General features: G+C 48.7%; 5 protein-coding genes across 5 annotated transcripts; 3 read left to right on the forward strand and 2 right to left on the reverse strand.

Moving 5' to 3' along the window:
- Positions 1-890: 890 nt before the first annotated feature.
- Pdw03_3784 (uncharacterized protein) lies at positions 891-1,382 on the reverse strand (the record flags this gene model as incomplete). The annotated part of the gene is made up of 3 exons (XM_066100593.1): positions 891-1,037; positions 1,106-1,178; positions 1,378-1,382. The coding sequence occupies 3 exons, from the start codon at positions 1,380-1,382 to the stop codon at positions 891-893; spliced, it is 225 nt and encodes a 74-aa protein (XP_065955993.1).
- Positions 1,383-8,817: 7,435 nt separating this feature from the next.
- On the forward strand, positions 8,818-10,744 carry Pdw03_3785 (Mucin, putative; the record flags this gene model as incomplete). The annotated part of the gene is made up of 3 exons (XM_066100594.1): positions 8,818-9,249; positions 9,318-9,591; positions 9,657-10,744. 3 exons carry the CDS (start codon positions 8,818-8,820, stop codon positions 10,742-10,744), a joined length of 1,794 nt encoding a protein of 597 aa, XP_065955994.1.
- Positions 10,745-11,536: 792 nt separating this feature from the next.
- Positions 11,537-12,546, forward strand: Pdw03_3786 (mitochondrial 54S ribosomal protein uL15m; the record flags this gene model as incomplete). The annotated part of the gene is made up of 2 exons (XM_014676337.1): positions 11,537-11,853; positions 11,931-12,546. The coding sequence occupies 2 exons, from the start codon at positions 11,537-11,539 to the stop codon at positions 12,544-12,546; spliced, it is 933 nt and encodes a 310-aa protein (XP_014531823.1).
- A 1,125-nt stretch (positions 12,547-13,671) lies between these two features.
- Pdw03_3787 (Serine/threonine-protein kinase, putative) lies at positions 13,672-15,530 on the reverse strand (the record flags this gene model as incomplete). Its single annotated transcript, XM_066100595.1, has 3 exons — positions 13,672-15,382; positions 15,450-15,457; positions 15,528-15,530. The coding sequence occupies 3 exons, from the start codon at positions 15,528-15,530 to the stop codon at positions 13,672-13,674; spliced, it is 1,722 nt and encodes a 573-aa protein (XP_065955995.1).
- A 1,256-nt stretch (positions 15,531-16,786) lies between these two features.
- Positions 16,787-19,260, forward strand: Pdw03_3788 (Src homology-3 domain; the record flags this gene model as incomplete). The annotated part of the gene is made up of 5 exons (XM_066100596.1): positions 16,787-16,814; positions 16,884-17,225; positions 17,281-17,874; positions 17,935-18,092; positions 18,148-19,260. The coding sequence occupies 5 exons, from the start codon at positions 16,787-16,789 to the stop codon at positions 19,258-19,260; spliced, it is 2,235 nt and encodes a 744-aa protein (XP_065955996.1).
- Between the last annotated feature and the right edge of the window lie 100 nt (positions 19,261-19,360).

A 19,360-nucleotide genomic window follows, 5' to 3' on the forward strand; every position in this document is an offset into this window, starting at 1 on the left:
AGGCGCTGTTAACATCAGATGTCCATCTCATGCTGCAAGCCAATGTGAGAAGTTGAAACAATAACACAGGATCTTCCGTTTCGTTAGTCCATCCAGCGTTTGCAGCAAAAATAAATGCCCGTGTCTGCTCATATCACAGAGAGAGACACGAGGGCCAAATATCATGTCCCCAGAACGACTGGATATCGTCCGTGAGATCCGACGTCAGCACGAATACAAGACCAACAACCCCAATGATCGAAAAGCTGGCTGGGTGTGATTTGATCTGCGTGGCGCAATACCAATCCCAGGGGGATTTGAAGCTGTCTTTTAGACGACGACAAGCAGTTCACGGCCTTCGATCCCAAATCAGGAGAAGAACACATCCCACCTCAAGAATTGCATTACAGCCCTGGCAGCAACATTAGAGCGTAGATACGATAAATTCTACACGTCTCTACGAGCGACAGCCCAGACCGATTTTGAACACAACGGCGTCAATAAATGCCTGTCCGCCCATAGAGCATGCAAGTAAGCTGTGTTGGGAGGCTGTGACTGGTGAGTCTTGTCTATTGAGTAGGCTGAACCCCTACGTCGGGTACAAGTGTGATTTAATGCGGAAACGAGCATATCATCGCCCTTCTGCTAATCCTTTGCCCTGCCTTGACTTGTCTACGCGTCTATCTGGATTGCACCTGGGTTGTTTGGTTAGATCGGGGTCCCCGTGTCGGACAAGGTAGCATTTATTCATTGGAGAGTGTTGGGAGCATGGGAATGCAGGCTGCGGTTGGGATTGGTGTAGTTTAGAAAATATGTTTCTTGAGTTGTACTTCTTTTTTTCGCATCGGCCCTGTCTGGTCGGATTGGATATCGCTTATGCTTCGGCTCTTCATGAGGTCCGTTTGTCTGTGCTACGGAGGAAATATACAGATAACCGCACAGGGAGATGAGAATGTGGCCAGTCGGTCCATGAGATACTTCGGATCGGGGAAATTTGATCCATCGTGGTTCTGGCGAGGCCGAATTGTGATATTGGAGGTGATTCTAAGGCTTCGTGTCTGCATCTCGGGGCAAGATTAGGATGTGGAACCCAATGATCTGCTGTTGGGATTTCGCCTTGTCTAACAAATTGATTCTGATCTGCTTGCTTCCATCGTTGGATGAACTTGCTTCGTGGAACAGATATCGTTGACTTGAGTCTAGCGACAGGGAGCCTTTATTAACTCGAAGTGACAAGAAATCAGAGTTGCTATCAACCGGAATAATTTAATTTTCCCTTTCACAGAGCAGTGATCTGCAATTTCGGATTTCAACGGCTCTGGTAAGAGGATGGGGGGTAGATATCCAGAAGCGAGGCGACCATTGCTTGAATCATCGAAAGAGACAATATAGGCTTACCTCATCGGACTGTGAGGACTCAATAACTAATGGCCAAATCGGCCAGATAGCTAAACAATCCCAAAAAGATTGCACCCATGAAGCCCAATTTGTGTTGTGAGGTTGCGGTTCAAACAACAACATAGAAGATGACTTCCAGGCCAAAATTGCATGTCGCAGTTACTTTCTTCGAAGACTTCAGTCTCCACGTGCTGCTAATGAAGAGACATGCACATTCCAAGACTCATGCATAGCGTGCATCCCAGCCAGGTCAGTCGACTCCGAACAAGGCAAACGAAAAGAACCCCCAAGCAAAGCTGTGAGAAGTCTGCCACCAGGAGCTAACAACCCCGTTAAAGTCCAAGGAATGATCGGGCCAACAAAAACCCGGGTCAGTTTCAGAAATGGCACGATTGAATATACCCATCGCCCCAAAGATTTCGACGGCCAACATAGAAACCTTGGAAGTTTGATCGAATTTGGCTCCAATCCGCGATTACCGGAAAGAAGAATAGTTGAAAACAACACGAAGGGTAAAAGGGCGGTTACGCCAAAAGCACAAACCCGCCACTGGCCTGTATTCCCTGGTTATGACCATGACCATGTCTCGAGAATGGCATATGCCTCGAAGACCTTGAAAGGACAAAAAGGCGCTGTCAGCCACAAACTCGAAGGGGGAGGGGGGGGGTCAAAGAACCAGTTTCAACTGGCATCGATTTGGAGACGCCATTTATCATGATGGAGGGAATTCCAATGCGATTGGTCATAGGTCGTTGGATGTTCACGGTTAATTCTCGTCGTTTACCTCGGAATATAAATCTACCAAAGAAATTCGGTGACTTGATCTGTGAGATGTCGATGACTGACATATGTACTACTCGCCCACGGTGCTGTGCAGGCGATATAGTCCGCTGATCCACCAAAAAGTGACGAGGTGAAGTTCCCAAGGTTTCTTTTGCCGCACATCCGTCCTTTTTGTTTTCTTTTTGATTTTCAGCCTGGCACTGGGGTATTATTGAATTTTCACATTTCACCTCAACATGAACGTACGGTGCGACTTGCTGCAGATTAGAAACAAGACCAGTTCGCCTCGGCACTGTACCTGGCATCGCAACACTTCTTGGACCGGGGAAAAGGAGCCATGCCCCATCGGACGGCTCACTACGTTGAAACACTCCTATCCCATGATTTTAGTTTTATCTCATTTTCCATCAAAAGAAAACAAATCCAAAAAATTGTTGAAAGCACGTGGCTCTCGGATCTCGGATGTAGACGGAGTATGTGATCTGGTGTGTGCAACTTGTACTCTATGGTAAGAAAGGTTCAAGTCAGATTTTTGGTACACGTTGAACCCCACCATCCATAGCAACAAAGCCAAGCAAAACTGTTCCAAGGCAGAACAATATAATTTCCTGTTGGCATCGGATACCGGGAGTGCAGCTTTGGGATCGTCGAGTTGTGACCGCTATGTTGTACGCAGATGATTATGTTGTGTCGGATTAGACTCTCGTGCCCACTCCAAGTATCTAGTGTAGTTAAGCCTCGAAAAACTAATCTAAGACGTTCAAAGCGACCGAGATAAAAGGCTACGTAATAGGTCCTATGCTCCCCCACACTTTTATATTGGCAAGTGCACCGATGACATTGTATGGATTCTAAATTCTGACTGCATTGGATACGTTGCAGTCGAGACGATAGGCAGAGAATCTAACCCCAGCTGGAAAAGACAACATATTTTAGTTTCTACACCGTCAGAACCGCACTGATCGTGGATCACCCAGAAACCACCCAATGAGGGGCAGAAAGAGGATCGATTTCCCCGAGAAAGGCTTCATTAAGTCAACGCGCGGTAGATGATCGAATTCGCCGAAGTCAATCACGGAAGCAAACAGGTCTTTGATATGTATGTCGGAAAGTTAAGACCTTGTTAGTCTCAGCGCCAGCGGAGCCCGACACCAGCGCTTTGCTTTGTGATGTGCTCGGGGCGCCTTGCACAATCCAGACAAATTCCGAGATAGGTCCTGGTTAAGCACAAAGGCAAAAAGCGAAAACCCAAAAAAAACAAAAAAAAAAAACAAAAAAAACAAAAAAAAAACAAAACAAAGCAAAACAAAAAAAATCCCAAAATTCTAGCCAACCGTTGCCCCTCCATATGCTCTGTCGTTAAGACCTTTCGAGCTTGTGGGTTCGTCGACCTTTCTACGAAGTACCTCTCTGGCTTTAGACCACTCGGTGGGGCTGACGCACCGAGTCTGGGTACCGGAGATCAGCCTCAAAAGACATCAACTGATGGCTCGAGATGACTCCGTTCTGTCTCACGGCCCTGTGTGCCCGAGCCCATTTGCATTGGCTTTGATGAAGTGTGCACCTCCCGGTTTCGAGGTCAAAGATAGGTCGCTGCAGTCTGTCGGTGACTGCTTGGGAGAAACTCAAGAGAGAAGGCGTGCAGTTGGAAAACAAATGATCTCATCATCGTGAGACTGCAGCACTAGAAATAGCCATGGATTTGGATGCCAAGCAGTCTCACCCAGCAACTTCAGAGCATGCTGTAAATCACACATGAATATATACTCCGCAGATAACATAGAACGTTGGACGGAGTACTCCGGACTCGGACGTCATAGTGAACCTGTTTTAAGTACTGCTAGCCTTTTTTAGTGGCCATCTAGACGATGTAATTGACACCCACAGGACCGGATCTGCAAATTTCGAGTCCCCAGTTTAATTTCACTTAAATTCCTGGGTGTCGGGTCGAGAAAAAATTCCACTCCAGCATTCAGAAAGGATCCGTCCATCGACCTGAAGCGGCTATCCCCTTTAGAGATGTTTACATGGCAGTCTCCTTCATCCCGGGAGTGGATCGACTGACGCCAGGAAGAGAAGAATAATTGCAGCAGCCTTGATGCTATTGACTATTGAAATGGAACCGAGTGTATAGCTTCGGGTACACCAATCCGTATGTTGTAGATATTCCGCAATGACTGTAACCCGTGTATTACAAAGTTGCACGGAGAAAATTCTAGACAGTGCATGCCCCGGTAACGAACCCAGAATACTACGGGTGATATTATGTGATATCAAGTCGACTAGGGTTTCTATAATGTTTAGAAAATTTCCGTTGCCCTTGGTACTTTGTAGACCCGCAAGGATGTGAACATGCAAGGAGCTGCGCTGGGTAGGAGCAATGTAGTTTGAACATAGCAGGGAGATCCTCAGCATTTTTGAGAGGTTTAGACGGAGGGGGGGGGGGGGGGGGGGTTTTGGTCTTGCAACTGGCGCCTCAGATAGGCGAAAAAAAGAACACGAAATTCAAATGTCACATTATTCTAAGCAAATTTAAATTTCCAGAGGAAGTAGATGCCGGGCGCAAGAGGGCTTGTGCCGGAAACCCAAGCCCCAAGCCCCACCGTGTAATGATGAAGGTGTCAGTATCGTGTAATCAAAGAACCACAAAAAAACATACTGTGATCGAGACTCCACATGTTGTACGCAGTGTAAGGGATCGGTTTGACCATTAAATAGAAGAAGCTCCTCCACAGAGGTTGAGTTTTATGATACCTAGGGATAGGAGCAAAAGACAACATGAGTCAGTGATCGATTTCAGCTTTGCTCCCTTGGAGAGCACCCAACCATCAGTTAGCACGGGTTAGTTTCTAGGTTCCGGATTTCGGTCTCTCGTACGGAGCAAACTACCCGCAACCAATTTTTAGTTCCAAGAGGCAAAATTGAAGTGTGGTTCTGCGGAAAGTGCTGCGGAGATGTTCTCAAGTGCCCCGTGACTGTGCATAGTAGGATTCGTACGCGATGGTACTTCGGACACAGGGTCAAAGACATGAGCTCGGATGATGTCCATGAGAGAGGATGGGGTTCCGCGTGCATCAAATCAACACACAAAAATTGTCAGTAGAGGATGCACCCTTGAATTTTATGACTTTTCGGGAGTATCACGATCAGAGCGGTGGCAGTCAACTGCATGCGCCAACGGTCGAGGGTACAACCTGACTGAGAGTGACCATTGGGTCCTGGTTATAAAACACAAGGGATGATAGCTTCCAGACCTAATCTTTTCCAAGCGAGGACTTTTTTTTTGGGAAAAAGGCAATTTATTTACGTCTTTTTTTTTACTGCTCCTGTACTCCATGTGATAATTTGGGACAAAAAAAGGTCAGGAAGAGCCTGACGGTGCCCAGGTGAACTCTGCAGGTAGTACTGTGCCGAGGAATCTCACCCACGAAAGGTGATAGGTAACGTGTGGAGCTGTCGGGAATTGTGCACAAGTGGAAGTGAAGTACCGCAACCGGGATGCCAATGTAGAGACTCTATTTTAGAGGACTCCTTTCTTCTAGTTTCGACCCACCTAAGAGGAGAGAAGACGAAGCGAAGGTTGATCAAGGAGGGGGGGAAGCCAAAGGGCAAAACTCCCAACCTTTTGAAGCTGACTCCAGGGCTTCTCTTTTAATCTCTGTATGACTGTGACGAGTGAACACACCTTTGGCCCAAAATAGTAAAAGACGGGGGGTCACTCTGGTAACTCACCAATCATGAGTCTCCTAAAGCCCAAAGCGACAATGAAAAAATTAAAAAAAAAAATTTAGAAAAAATATCATCGACAACAGCATGGATCGTCTAACAAGATGGAGCACTATGACACAGTGGACTTTTCCTTGTTCAAATCCACCTTCTCTGTCTGGGGTTCTAGAAACGAAACAGCTTCCGTGGCGGTGGCTCAAAAACCCAGGAAGTGGAGAGAGAGAGAGAGAGAGAGAGAGAGACGGAGAGAGATTTCTTTTTTTAAAAAAAAAAATTCGCCCCGATCAACTGGGATTTTTTTTTTAATGGAAGTCCACGATTTGGTAACCCCGACACCTGGTTCTCAGCTTGACCGTTTTGCCACTAAAATAGCACACTTGGATCGTACTAGTCAAGTTTGGAGGTTACCCAAGTTGCCTGGTTTCGGGCGTGAACTGGTGGTGTGATAGACCCAAATGTCTTTTGAGAGTCCGATGATCATCTGGGGATGAAGGTTTCTGAAGATTCAAGTGGTTCAATACGTTGTATGCCCTTTGCATGCATCTAGGGGGAGACATCTGGTGCCTACTAAATGGTGTGTGCTCAGGGTGTGCTTACTGTGAAAGAGACCACCTATGTCATGGCACCAGGATGTCAGTAAATCTGTAACAGTTGGGAGTGAGCAAATTTCACGGTTCTGGGCACATTCATCTCAGCCTTTCAAAGGGATGACCGTTGGGACGCCACGAGTGACCGATGGATTCCAATTCCACCAGCCGATCTGGGCCCGTTGCACTTTCGGCTTTCTAGCCTACTGCACTAGATCACAAGTTCACAAGTGCAACTACATGCCGCCTTACGTGAGGCTGGTCCCGTCTAGTTAAGTCAAACAATGTTCTGGGTGAAACAGCGAATTCTTCCCACTGGAGGCAACAGTCCCGGCAGATGTGTGTTGTATACCACCCCCAGGCCCGGCTCAAGACAGGGGCATTGGGACGGGACATAAATACCGACAGAGGTACCAGTACTTTGCACTAAAGTAGGGTTTATGGGTGACCAACCTGTAGGAGGCTGTAAAAATACCTTGGGGAAGTCCAGTGCATAAAAGCCGGACGAATCAAACAACGGAATTCCGGCCCTCCCCCGAGGCTCCTGAACTATCAAATTGGTCCATCACTGGGATAGAATCCTGTAATTATGATGAGATTCCCCCCTGAATCGTAAACAGGAAGGTCGTCCGGAACAGTGGGCTGCAGGGGAGACGCGGGATGAGCCCAAGACTTTCGAACACGAAAAAGATGCGAACATGCCAGATAATTAGGTGTCTCCGAACCCATCCATAAAACCCAGAACATGGGAATGAACCAATGACTGTTTGGCAGCGGCTAACAAGTCGGGGAGTACGCGAGCAGAGTGTGTGATACTGGAAGCAGATTAAAACAAAGCCCATGGACCGGTCGTACACGGGATATTCACGGGATAAATTAGCCCCAAAAAATGAAAGACCGAAAAAAACCGAAAAGAGAAAAGAGAAATTTGGCCTGAGACTTTTTCAGTGGACCATTGGATTTGTACGGAGCAGAGTATACGTGTATACGGGTATACGTGTATGTTGTAATTTTTTTCTCTCTGATTGGTCATTGTCTCAGTAATTTTGCCTTCTTACATAAGAATGCACCATTCTTACCGAACCTCCCGATCTTCCCTTTGGTCTCTCCTAAACCAAGTACTCCGTACTCCGTAATTGATCTTCTTTTCCCCTTTGGTTTCTTTTCTTTTTTCTTTTTCTGATACTTTTTGGTTCATTCCTTTTGCCTTTCCTATGCTATGTACTCCGTATACCCGACTACCCAGCCACCGTGCTCAAACCTCCCTAGGCCCCGCGCTTCCCGGTAACCCCCCCCCCCCCCCTCCCTAGCCCTTTTTTTAGCCCTTTTTTTTTCTTTGCAGGACGGAGGCGTACCTACATGCTTGCGCACCCTCACAGCCCTTCACCTCGCATAACATGGTTTGGTAATTTATTGACGCTAAACCCGACTTATTACTGGATCTGATATGGGTCTCAGGATTGAACCTCCCTTCTCTCTTTTGATTTCCAACTTGATTTCCAGCTTGATTTGGGTTTTGCATTTCTTTTTGAATTTTTGGGGGGCTTCCTTTCTTTTTGCTTTCACTAGTCCTACGCTCAGTGAACTGTGGTCATTTTTACTGCAAATGTGAGGCCGGAACCAGGTAAACATTCTGTGACCTACCCTTTTTAGTTGCATCCACTCGTTGACCACCCCGTGGCTCTGACATCAACCGGTATTTTCACTTTGATTAATTCGTTACCTTGTTACCTTGCTACCTTGCTACCTTATTGGATAGAATTTGAATTATTCCAAATCTAGATTGACTAAACCCGGTACCCAAACGAGCTCAGAAAGGAGGATCAACCTGGACCTGCGTCCGGGTCAAACTCTGTGTATGGCCACTATCGCTTTCTCCGGATGGGGTCTGTGGACTTGGTTCAATGGAGATGATGATGCCTTGACTACAAATTTATTTTTTAATTCTTTTTGATTATTTTTGATTATTTTCTTGCATTTTTCACATTTTTTTTTTCTCTTTCCTCAACTCTGAGTGGAGCAGCTGGATCTCTCTGGATTATCGCTACTTTCCTTATATGGGCCTATCGTGGCTACTCTATATACATCATTGAAACTCCCTGTCAAAGGTCTATATTCACTTTTCCCTCACTTTGAACAAAGCATCTCTGTTCGCCCTTCCCTCCTTGGTTGCATTCCAATTGGGCAATTCACTCATCGTCCATTGCTTGGCTCTACTCTCACCTTTAAAGAACATGGGTTACTGAAACTCCTCGGTTCTCTCTCCACCGACGCCTTTGAAAAAAAAAGAAAAGACACAAAACTCCATGCGTCGACCTCTCTTTCCATCACTCACACTTTCCTTATGTCTTCCACTGTGGACTTCTATTCATCCTTTCCGACACTGGGAGTTCCAACCATCGACCTGACTGAGGATCACCCGCCGAAGGCCCTTGAGAGCCAAACCGCGGAATTCTCTCGGACAGTTCCCATTCGGAACGGTCTACCCACCCCTCCTCTCGATATGGCAGGCCTCACTTACAATGCCATGCCACCTATCGCATATGGGGGGAAACCGAACGGGGTCTCCTCTCACCTCTACAGTCATTCGCGCTCCCAGTTCGACTCCATCTCCTCCATGATGGCCATCAAACCGCAAAGCCACGCTGCGACCAAAGAAGCCTGCGCAACGGAACCAACTGCTCAGAAGAAGTCAACTGGTGGGACTGGATCGCAACTCCGCATTCCTTCATCCATCAACAACAGCAAAGGCAGTCTGGCCGAGTTTGCAGCTCAGGTGAGAATTCCCCGGTCTACACAGGAGCGTGTTCATGACGTGAGCTGACTTTTGTCTTTCACTTCTAGATGACGTGTTTATTCTGGTTCGAAAAGACCTCGAAACTGCAAGCTATCGAAGACCGCCAACATCCCGTTCCTTCTCTCGTCGCCGAAGCTGTCCCCACCGTCGGATTCCAGAAATGGGTTGCCTCGATTCTCTCCACGACACAAGTCAGCCAGAACGTCATTCTATTGGCACTTTTGTTTATCTACCGTTTGAAGAAATTCAACTCTGGGGTCAAGGGTAAGAAAGGCAGCGAGTTCCGGTTGATGACGGTTGCGTTGATGCTCGGCAATAAATGTGAGTATTCTTATCGGACTCACCGCCTTCGACTTGATTGGACAGATGAACTGACTCATCCACAGACCTCGACGATAACACTTACACCAATAAGACGTGGGCTGAGGTATCGGGTATTGCGGTGCAAGAGATTCATATAATGGAAGTTGAGTTTTTGAGCAACATTCGCTATGATTTGTTCTCCTCCGAGGCCGAATGGTCCCGGTGGCATACCAAGCTAGGCCTCTTTGGAGACTACTTCAACCAGGCCGCGATGCTTCGTGTTTCGCCTCCCCGTGTGCAATCAAAGTCGCCCTCGTCCAAGTTGCCGTCACCTAGTACCGATGCCTTCCGATCTCAGCCGCCGCCCAACTGGTACATGCCACCTAATGGATTGCCATACTCACTGCCGCCACAACACTTAGGTGGCGAGGCAGCAATGGGTGGTCCTCGGAAACGAAGTCGCGATGAGAACGATGAACTTCATCCCACCAAGCGGCTTGCCTTATCTTCCGCCACACCTGCTCCGTCGATGACGGCCCCGGTGGCTGCCATGAATACGTTGCCCACCCTGCCACCCGTCTTGACTCCCACTTCTGCCCCCGTGGCTCCAACAACCGTTGCTCGCCTTCCGCTTCCTCACCATCCGGCTCCTCTTTCAAATTCCTATTCGGCGCCTCAGACGCTCCCTCCCACGGCATCTTCCCACCTGCCAGCTATTATGCCTCCTATCTACAATCGACCGGCGAATTGGCAGCAGATGCCTCCTCTCTCCGTACCCCCGATGTCATCTAGCATGTACACCGCCCCTTCACTGCCAGAACTAGGCCGGTACCACCAGAACTCATTTGGGGTGTCTTCTGCCACCGTATCGCCCGCTGGCTCAGCTTACTCCGTCCACACTCCGCAGACACACCTCTCTCCTTCCTTCTTCCTCGCCAACCGCAACTCGCCTTACCGGCCAGTGCGTTCCGTCAACACTTTGTTGATTCCACCTTCGTCAAGCTCCCTACAGCAGCAACGCAATGTTCCCTTTGATCACATGCACTACCAGCCGCTTGGAAAGGGTAACACTTCTCGCAAGACCGGCCTGCTGCCCTACATCCAGCCTGATGCGTGGAACCAAGCTCCTTATATGCATCCTATCTACCCACCCGCTGGTTACCCTAGTTGAAGCATTCTGTACCCTTGTTTTTCCCTTCTCATATCCTGAGTTCATCCTCACATCCTGAGTTCATGACTTTACCGCGCCACGACCCGTCACACGAGAAAAAGTTATCTCATTCGCTGTACACCTTGCTACCCTCTTCTCTTGCTTGTCTTACGCTTTCGACTGTACAGACTTCTTCTTTTTCACGATTGTGTTTGGCATATCTTCGGCGCTTCATTTTAGAAGGAAATCGGTTTTCGCCGCCCCCCCCCCCTGCAGACGGGATTATCCTCGGGGATGGCATGTGCGGCGTCATTGTTGACTTTAACGTCGCCTAGGTTCGTCGAATGTGCTTGAAAGCACATCGGCAGTGCGCTGCTCCTAACGCACTTTGCATACATACGGCGTTTTAACTTGAGCAGAATTAGCTTTAACTCTGCAGCATATGAATTTAGATTTACCAACTGGTTTTTTACTGTTTGTTGAAACCTCCAAATTTTTCAATGCAAAGTTTTACCTAGTGTTTTGCGGAGGTAGCCAAATACTTAGTTCAAAGGGCTTGAGTTGAAACGTACAAAAACCAAGTCACCCTATCGTTTGAATCAACATCGACCAACATTGGAAAACACGGGACGTAATGAACGTAAGCTCCATTAATTCGTTAAAATGGCTGGTATCTCTAAAGAAAGAACCCTGGGTGCCCAGGTGGCCATCTCGGAATCGGATCAAGCATAATCCGCACCGACAAAGATCTCGAAACTCACTACCAAACCCGCGAATCCAACACCAGCGAGTCCAAACCCAGAATCACACACCATGTCTCCCCGGCTGATGGGGCTGCCCACACAGCTGGCACAATTTTCCGCCCGGTCCTTTCAACAGGCGTCCCCCCTTGCCTTTCTCTTCCCACAATCCCAGCAAACCCGCAATGCTTCCATCCTAGCCTCTCTCTCCGACAACCCGACTGCATACAACAAGCGCATCCGTCGAGGCCGCGGTCCCGCCTCAGGCAAAGGTAAGACCTCCGGTCGCGGTCACAAGGGTCAAGGTCAGCACGGCAAAGTCCCAGCAGGTTTCAATGGTGGTCAGACCAAGGATATCATCGTGCACGGCGAGCGCGGCGGTGTCAACATGTACGTGGTCCTCCTTTGTCAATAACCCCCCAACCCCCAAAATCAAACGTCTCATCATCTCTTTTCTTCAACCCCAGCTTCTCCGTCGACATGGCAACCGTCAACCTGGACCGTCTTCAACACTGGATCGACCAAGGCCGCATCAATCCCAAACTCCCGATCACAATGAAAGAGCTCTACAAGAGCGGGTGCATCAGCCGACCTATCGACGGCCTAAAGATCCTCGGCGACGGTGCAGAAGCCCTTAAACAGCCAATCCACGTCGTTGCGTCGCGCGCCTCCGCCTCCGCCATCGCGGCCATCGAAGGCGCCGGTGGCTCAGTGACTACCCGCTACTACACGCGGCCGTCGATCCGTCGTATCCTGGATGGTGAGACGCACAGTTTCTTGTCTACTGCGTGGGCGCGCGAGAGTGGTTCCGAGCAGCTCTACAAACTCGCTGGGGTTCGGCCTACGGCGCCCTGGATGAAGTGGAGTACTGTGGTGAACAACCGGCAGTTGAAGTTCAGGCTCCCTGATCCGACGAAACGTAAGGACATTGAGTATTACCGTGATCCGGCGCATCGGGGATATCTTGCGCATCTGCTTAAGCCGCTTGAGGGGCCTAGTCTGTTCTTCCGCTCTTCCGAGGAGAGGAAGTCTACTGCTGGTGTTAAGAAGGAGAAGGTTCTACCCGAGAATAGGCTTTGGTAGATTTGAGAGGGTTAGGGGAGTATCTCATACTTGATCACTGGTTGTTCGTTTGTTTGGCACTGTTCTTTTAAGGCTGGTTTAGACTGGTCCACTGTCGATGTATAAATAAGTTTTGTTGGATTTGTTAGGCTTTTCAATTAGATGCTTCTCGGCCTTTTTCTTCATTCCTGTTGACCCAAAGTTCTTCCACATAACGGAATGCCCTATGGCCACCTCGAGGTTCGTGGAAATAAATCCCTGGTTTGACATGGAAAGGTTGTGAGGGTTCCTACATGGTAATAGTTCTGCTACACTTTATCTAATATTTAAACACCAAAGACAAAAGAAACATCTTAAAAGCAGATCCAAAGACGATATCGAAAAATATTCTCAAATTAAAAGTTGCCAGCATCACCTTGGGCCAAATAGGTCAGACTATTCAGACCTACGTCGTCAAGAATAGAGGCCGCACGGGCGGACGACTGTTTATGCAAATTGCAGAATGGATAACATAGCTTGATAATTTACTGAAATCAGATATCTCATCACACCTTTCAAATAGAGGACAGAAGACAAAGCAAGATCAGTACAGAGTAATCAAAGATCCGCAGATATAAAAGTACACCCAGTTGAAGCAAGTGATCGAGCTAAGTAGACCACACAAAACAAATAACCTAAGCAACGAAAGCTCATGCAAAGTCCGGCCAAATGGCAAGAATGAGGTAAAACGCCACGTCTGCTACAAGAGTAAATCATAATCGTCCGTCTCATGAGATCAAAGCCTAACCCAGAACCACACAAAACGAAAAAGCAAAAATCAAGAACACGCTGCGAGGGAGGACAGTGAGAATAGATTGTGGAAAAACACAAAAAGAAAAGACACATGCTGACACTCTTGAGCCGCAGCAGAGCGAAAAAAAAATCCCAAAAAAAATTTAGAAAAAGTAAAGCAAAACCGGGGGTATCATAGTGATTTAAAAGGCTCCCGAGAGCATCTGCGCTTGTTGGATCTTTAGCGCCGGGAAAGAGAGCCACCACATCGTAGGACGTTAAGATGTTGAAAAAGTCTCATCTCCCTGGAAGTCCAAGTGTAAGGGCATAAAATGGGGCTCCCAATAATTGAATGGAAGAAAAGACGAGCAAATCTCATAGTCTCCACACAGTGTCGGGTGAAGGTTCATCTGCCTCGTGAACCTCTCGTAGCCAGGACGAAGCTAGCACACTACGGATAGTCAAACGCCTCTTGGGGTCCATTTCTAGGCACCCGCGGATCAGGTCGAGAGCGTACTGACGATCTTGGCGAAGGGGGCCGTCCATAGTGTCACCAAATACGGCATTGCAATCCCAAGTGCCGCTGAGAATATTTGCTTGGATGCGAGGAGCGAAAGAGTCTTGGAAAGGCCGCGAGCCGACGATGATGGTATAGACAATGACGCCAAAGGCCCAGATGTCAACCGAAGGATGAACAACACCAGCTACTGATTGAAGTAGTTCAGGCGATGCATATTCCAAGCTACCCGCAACACTGGTACTGGATCCCGCAGGGCCCATTTGCTGAGGTGGCGGACGGTCAGCGGCATCCTCGTACGGATCGGGAGAGTCGCCACCGTTATCGATGGACATCCATTCTGCCATTCCGAAATCACATAGTACCAAGTTTGAAGATGTCGTGCCGTCAGCAGACCCAATAGGATCGAGCAAGCAGTTCTCCAGCTTGATGTCTCGGTGAACCACGCGGGCATCTTCGTGCAGGTAACGGATGGCACAGGCTAGTTGGTAAGCATATTTCTTTGCCGATTGGGTATCTAGACCGGATCGATTTTGGCGGATTAGGTCGAAGAGAGTTCCACCAATGGCAAGTTTGGTGAAACAGAACGTGGCGTAATCTGTTTCGTACACGGCATCGAGAGTCAGGACATGCGGGTGGCTGAGATACCGCCAGACTCGCACTTCATGATCAAACTCGGCTTGCACTTCGTCGTTTTCGTGTTCGCTTCGCCCTGTAATCTGCTTTTTCACGATCTTCACGGCAAGTCTTTTGGTTTCACCGTGCCTTTCGGCCTTGTAGGCCTCTTTAACCACACTGAACCCCCCAAACCCGATTTGCTTTCCGAGGACATAGTCGTCTCCAACCATCTGGCCTTCGTCATCAGGCTGGAGAGCAGGCTCTTCAACGTTGTTCCACATGGAAAGAAACATGCTGGCAGGCGATTTGCCACTCGAATTAGTCGATCTTCGAGAACTATGTCGTGTGGAGTTCCGAAGACTGCTGCTGCGATCAAGGGTAGAACTCCGCTTGCTTCCGAACGGTGTTGCGATCCCTCCAGACCAAGAGCTGCTGCGGTCTTCGGGCGATGCAAATGATTGAGATGGGGACGGTACGCAAAATGGCGACAGCAACGTGTGGCTGGAATAATCGGGAGGGGTTCGTACCTCGTCCGTGACCGGGGATACCGTTGACTGCGATGTCAGGGACGTCGGACGATCGAGCTCTGAGCCCGTAGTCGAGTCATTCTCAAGTCTCGTAAAGGGCTGGGCTCGGGATAGCCCGGTCGGGAAACTCCGATCGAGAGATCGTTTGGGACTCCAGCTCGGGGACTCGTAGTTCGGATTGACATGCTCATCATCTTGTGAAAGAGCATTCCGAAGTCCGGAGCTACGAGACTCGAATTTTTGCGGTGGACGGTGCTTCACCTCTCCCATCGACAGAGACTCTTCCAATGGAATTTGGTTGCCGGAGTCTACAGAGACCTTCGGGTTGAACGAGATCGAAGGTCGACGAGTGTGCAGATAGCTGTCGTAGTTGTCGAGAGGGGACCCCTGCACATCACCGGGCTTGTGCGGGAAGTTGTCGGTACTGTCTGCGTGATGCTGCTCATCGTGGCGAGGGACGGATATGGGAGGGGTCGCTGAGTGTGGATCACTTATCAAACTGCGGTCTTCATCAGTATCGCGGAGACGCGCATAATTATGAGATTGATTGGTGTGATCGCTCTCGATACCATCGCCCACTGTTGTCGCTTTCCTCCCAGTATTTTCATTCGCCCGTTTAGGCCTGTTCCGCTCATAGAATTTCGTTTCAATCCTTAGCCCCGCCAATCCACTTGCCAATCCGGCCCTCTCGCTATGTGCCATGCCCTAACGAGTAGCACGGGACTGAAATTGTCGTATTGTCAGCCCGTAATAGGCTTGCAGTAGGGTTATATAGCACTCTGCTTGGCTTTGTTCGATATGCTTCCCGATGGCTGTTGAAGATGTTGTGATTGTGGGGGTGATGGCGTTAAAAGTGGGGACAGAACGTTTGATATGGTGGAAATATGTTGTAAAGAAAGTCGTGAGGAGCTTTGAACTTGAAGATACAAAATAATGACGAGATGAAACACGGCGGGTACCAACAAGGGTAGTCAGAGAGGAAAAGAAAGTGAAGTATTAGTCAAGTAGTCCAGACCTGAGAGGAGAAGGAAAACCGGGGAAACTCGGATGATGATCAGAAGATTGAGTCACATGACTTTAAGGCTACCCTGGCCCTAATTTCCCCATACGGTCATGCAGCGGGAAATAGGGGCACGTTAGGTAATTATTACATGTGTATCACTTTGATTGTTTCTCCACAGTATCGTGTAGTCTGTATAGAGTGCCGAATGAGATATGATCTAAAACCTAACTTCCTGGAAGAAAACCTTATGCTTTTATCATAACGTACAACATAGTAGACATACAAAGACCACTATTACCACAGAAACTCTAGCCAGTCGGCCGTGTGCTCGCATATGAGCTCAGGGGTCAAGCCTTAGTTTAACCGCGCGCAAGGGGCGCTTGTTTGGGAATACCTCCTTTTGGCTTTTATGTGAAAGGAGTTACTATTCAGACTCGACGTCGCCTCGGCAGACATCTCCTTATTCCCTTTTTTCTTCTTGTTCTCTTTTTTCCCTTGTCGCTCTGGCAGTAGTTTATTCCCCCCCCCCCTTGTGTCGACCTCCGTGCTGGACCGAAGTGCAGACCAGCCCCCACCATTCTCATTCAAGGCACTGTCTCTCATTCAGACCAATTCACCAAGTGCTCGCGACTCCTTGTCGAATTTTTTTTCCTTTACTGTCTACCATCTGTGTTTATCTGGATACAGGAAATTCAAGGCTCGCGCATTGCTTTTGTCCCGCGCTTATCTTCCAACATCCACATTTCTGGGTCGCTTGTCACTCCTTGCGCTCACGACTTGTTTCAATCCCATTGCTCTCGACACCACACTCATTTACACTACAACATGACTAGGCCTCAAATGGTCCGAGCAGGTGAGTCAAATGCTTCTGGGGTGCGAGGCCAATTGGCTCGAAGTTCAGGGTATTGACCGCCACCTCTAGATACCTTGGACCTCCAAGATGAAGACAATCCTTCCGCCAAAGATCATACCAAACAATCCGAACATCCAGATCCTCTTGGGAGCGGCCGGCCTGCTTCCCATCAAGAGCTTTCTACTCGTCATGCCGAACAAGATTCACAAGCGGAGATTAAGGGCGGATCAGACAAAAATCACAAAAACCGCGGTGACAAGGAGGTGTATCGAGAAACAGATGACGAGGAAGATGACGAGGATGAAAATCACTACGATCATGAAGATGGCGACCTGGCAGACGGTGAAAGCGACGATATGATGGACGATGACATGATGGATAAAATCTCCAGTTCGCCATCTATCGATGATGGTATGGATCCTCTGGAATGACAGGCCATTTTCAGGCGTTAGCTGATGTTGTACAGAGGATATCGATTTTGAGTTTGTATATGCGCTTCATAACTTTGTCGCGACGGTCGATGGGCAAGCAAATGCAGCAAAGGGTGATACCATGGTTCTTCTTGACGACAGCAACAGCTACTGGTGGCTTGTGCGCGTGGTGAAGGATGGCAGCATTGGTTACCTCCCTGCGGAACACATCGAAACACCAACCGAAAGGCTTGCCAGATTGAATAAACACAGAAACGTAGATCTGTCGGCGACCATGTTGGGTGACAATAATGAGAAGTCAAAGAATCCTCTGAAGAAGGCCATGCGCCGTCGAAATGCGAAGACCGTCAACTTCGGGGCCCCGACGTACATCGAAGCCTCCGACGTCGAATACTCAACAGACGAAGATTCCGAACACGGCGACTTTTTCAACGATGACGAGACTCTGGACGGAGAAGATGAAGATGGGCAAGAGCAAGCTGAAGATATTGTTGTGGAACCTCTAAGGCCCAAATCCGGGAGAGAAAACCTCACAGAGTATGCCAATGCCAACGGTTCAGAAAGACGAAATTTGCAGCGTTCAGGCTCTGATCGACGCCCATCTAGTGAAGAGCTCTTCGAGGCTGAAGGTAAACCCACTCATTCCAACTGCTCTCGAATCGTACTTGGTACTCACTTCTACCAAGCAGAACCCACTGTCAGTAGATCCAGAAATGGCACTGTACGGAACACCGATTCCTTCTTCAATGACGACACGGCCGAGCCCAAGAAGATTTCTCTCACACCAAATCTCCTGCGCGATAATCGCGATGAAAACGGCACAAACACCTTGGCTGAGTGGAAAGAGGTATGTTTCCTACCGTGTGTTTACCAAATATCAGTTGGCTGACGTTTTGGTGAAGCCTCGTGGAAGCTTTGAGTCGATCGAAAAGGGCTCTAACCCACAGGACAAATTCAAAGACAAGGAAGATAAGAGACGAAAAGAAAAGAAACCTGGAATGCTCAGCGGGTTATTCAAGCGCAGGAAGAGCAAAGATGACACTGAAGACCCAGAGAGGTCTTCTGTAGAATTGACATCCCGCACGTCACCATCACCCAAGACCTCGATGGACTCTATCTCGTCAAAGTCTGTGTCCCCCGAACAACAGCGGCCATCCAAGCCGCAGAAACACTCGATCAACAAGCTACACAAACAGCCACCAGGGATCTTGAAGGTTGATCCAGTCCTTGACCCTACGATGGCCGAGTTCTCTGGGGGCAACGAGGCCATCAACCAGAGTCAGGGCAGCAAAAGTATTCGACAGGTGCCATTGCAGGAAGAAAGAGAAAGCAGCTACGAAGACTGCGAAATTGTGTTGCAATCGCCTATTAGCCAATCGAGTGCTTCCAAAGACCCCTTTGCTAGTCCGCTCGACTCCAAGGACCCCTTGGAATCGCCTGTTGATCGACCATCTAGTGAAGCCCAATGGAGAGAACCCAATGACGCAGGCTGTATTGGATCCACGTCCGTTACATCTCCACCCCAGAAATTCGTCCCTACGCTGGTGGCTAGAGATGAATCGGAATCCCCTGTCAATATTTCTCCCGTGGAGGCTTACTCCCCCGTGAGCGCCCGCGACTCAACAAACAATGTCTCTCCTCAGGAAGTTCGCTCTCTCTCGCCACCGTCTTCGCCATCATCACCCGGACAGGGCGTCAATTACTGCAAGGGTAGCACGGCTGCTCCCGCCTCAGTCGACACTCTTTCTGTGGACACCCCAACGTGGAGCGACTCTAGTCTACGATCATACATGGACGAAGAAAATGACATTCGCGACTTGTTTATTATTGTCCATGACAAATCAAATGTACCTCCCGCTGGCCCTGACCACCCCATCACCGGTCGTCTCTTCAAGGAGGAAAGCAAGAGACTCAAGGAGATGAATAATCAGCTTGACGGCATGCTTGTGAACTGGATGTCACAGCGAGCTAACAGCTCGACCTCGACTCGTGGCATTCAGAGTCCACCAGTGTAACCGAGTCTGTATGAACCTTTAAAACCATAACCATGTGTTTATAGGCGGTCTGCCTTGCAAGGCGATGAAGGCCAGGATGCTTTGAATGTGCTGGGCGCAT

Source organism: Penicillium digitatum, chromosome 1 (genome assembly GCF_016767815.1).
Source record: "Penicillium digitatum chromosome 1, complete sequence".
Classification (NCBI taxonomy): domain Eukaryota; kingdom Fungi; phylum Ascomycota; class Eurotiomycetes; order Eurotiales; family Aspergillaceae; genus Penicillium; species Penicillium digitatum.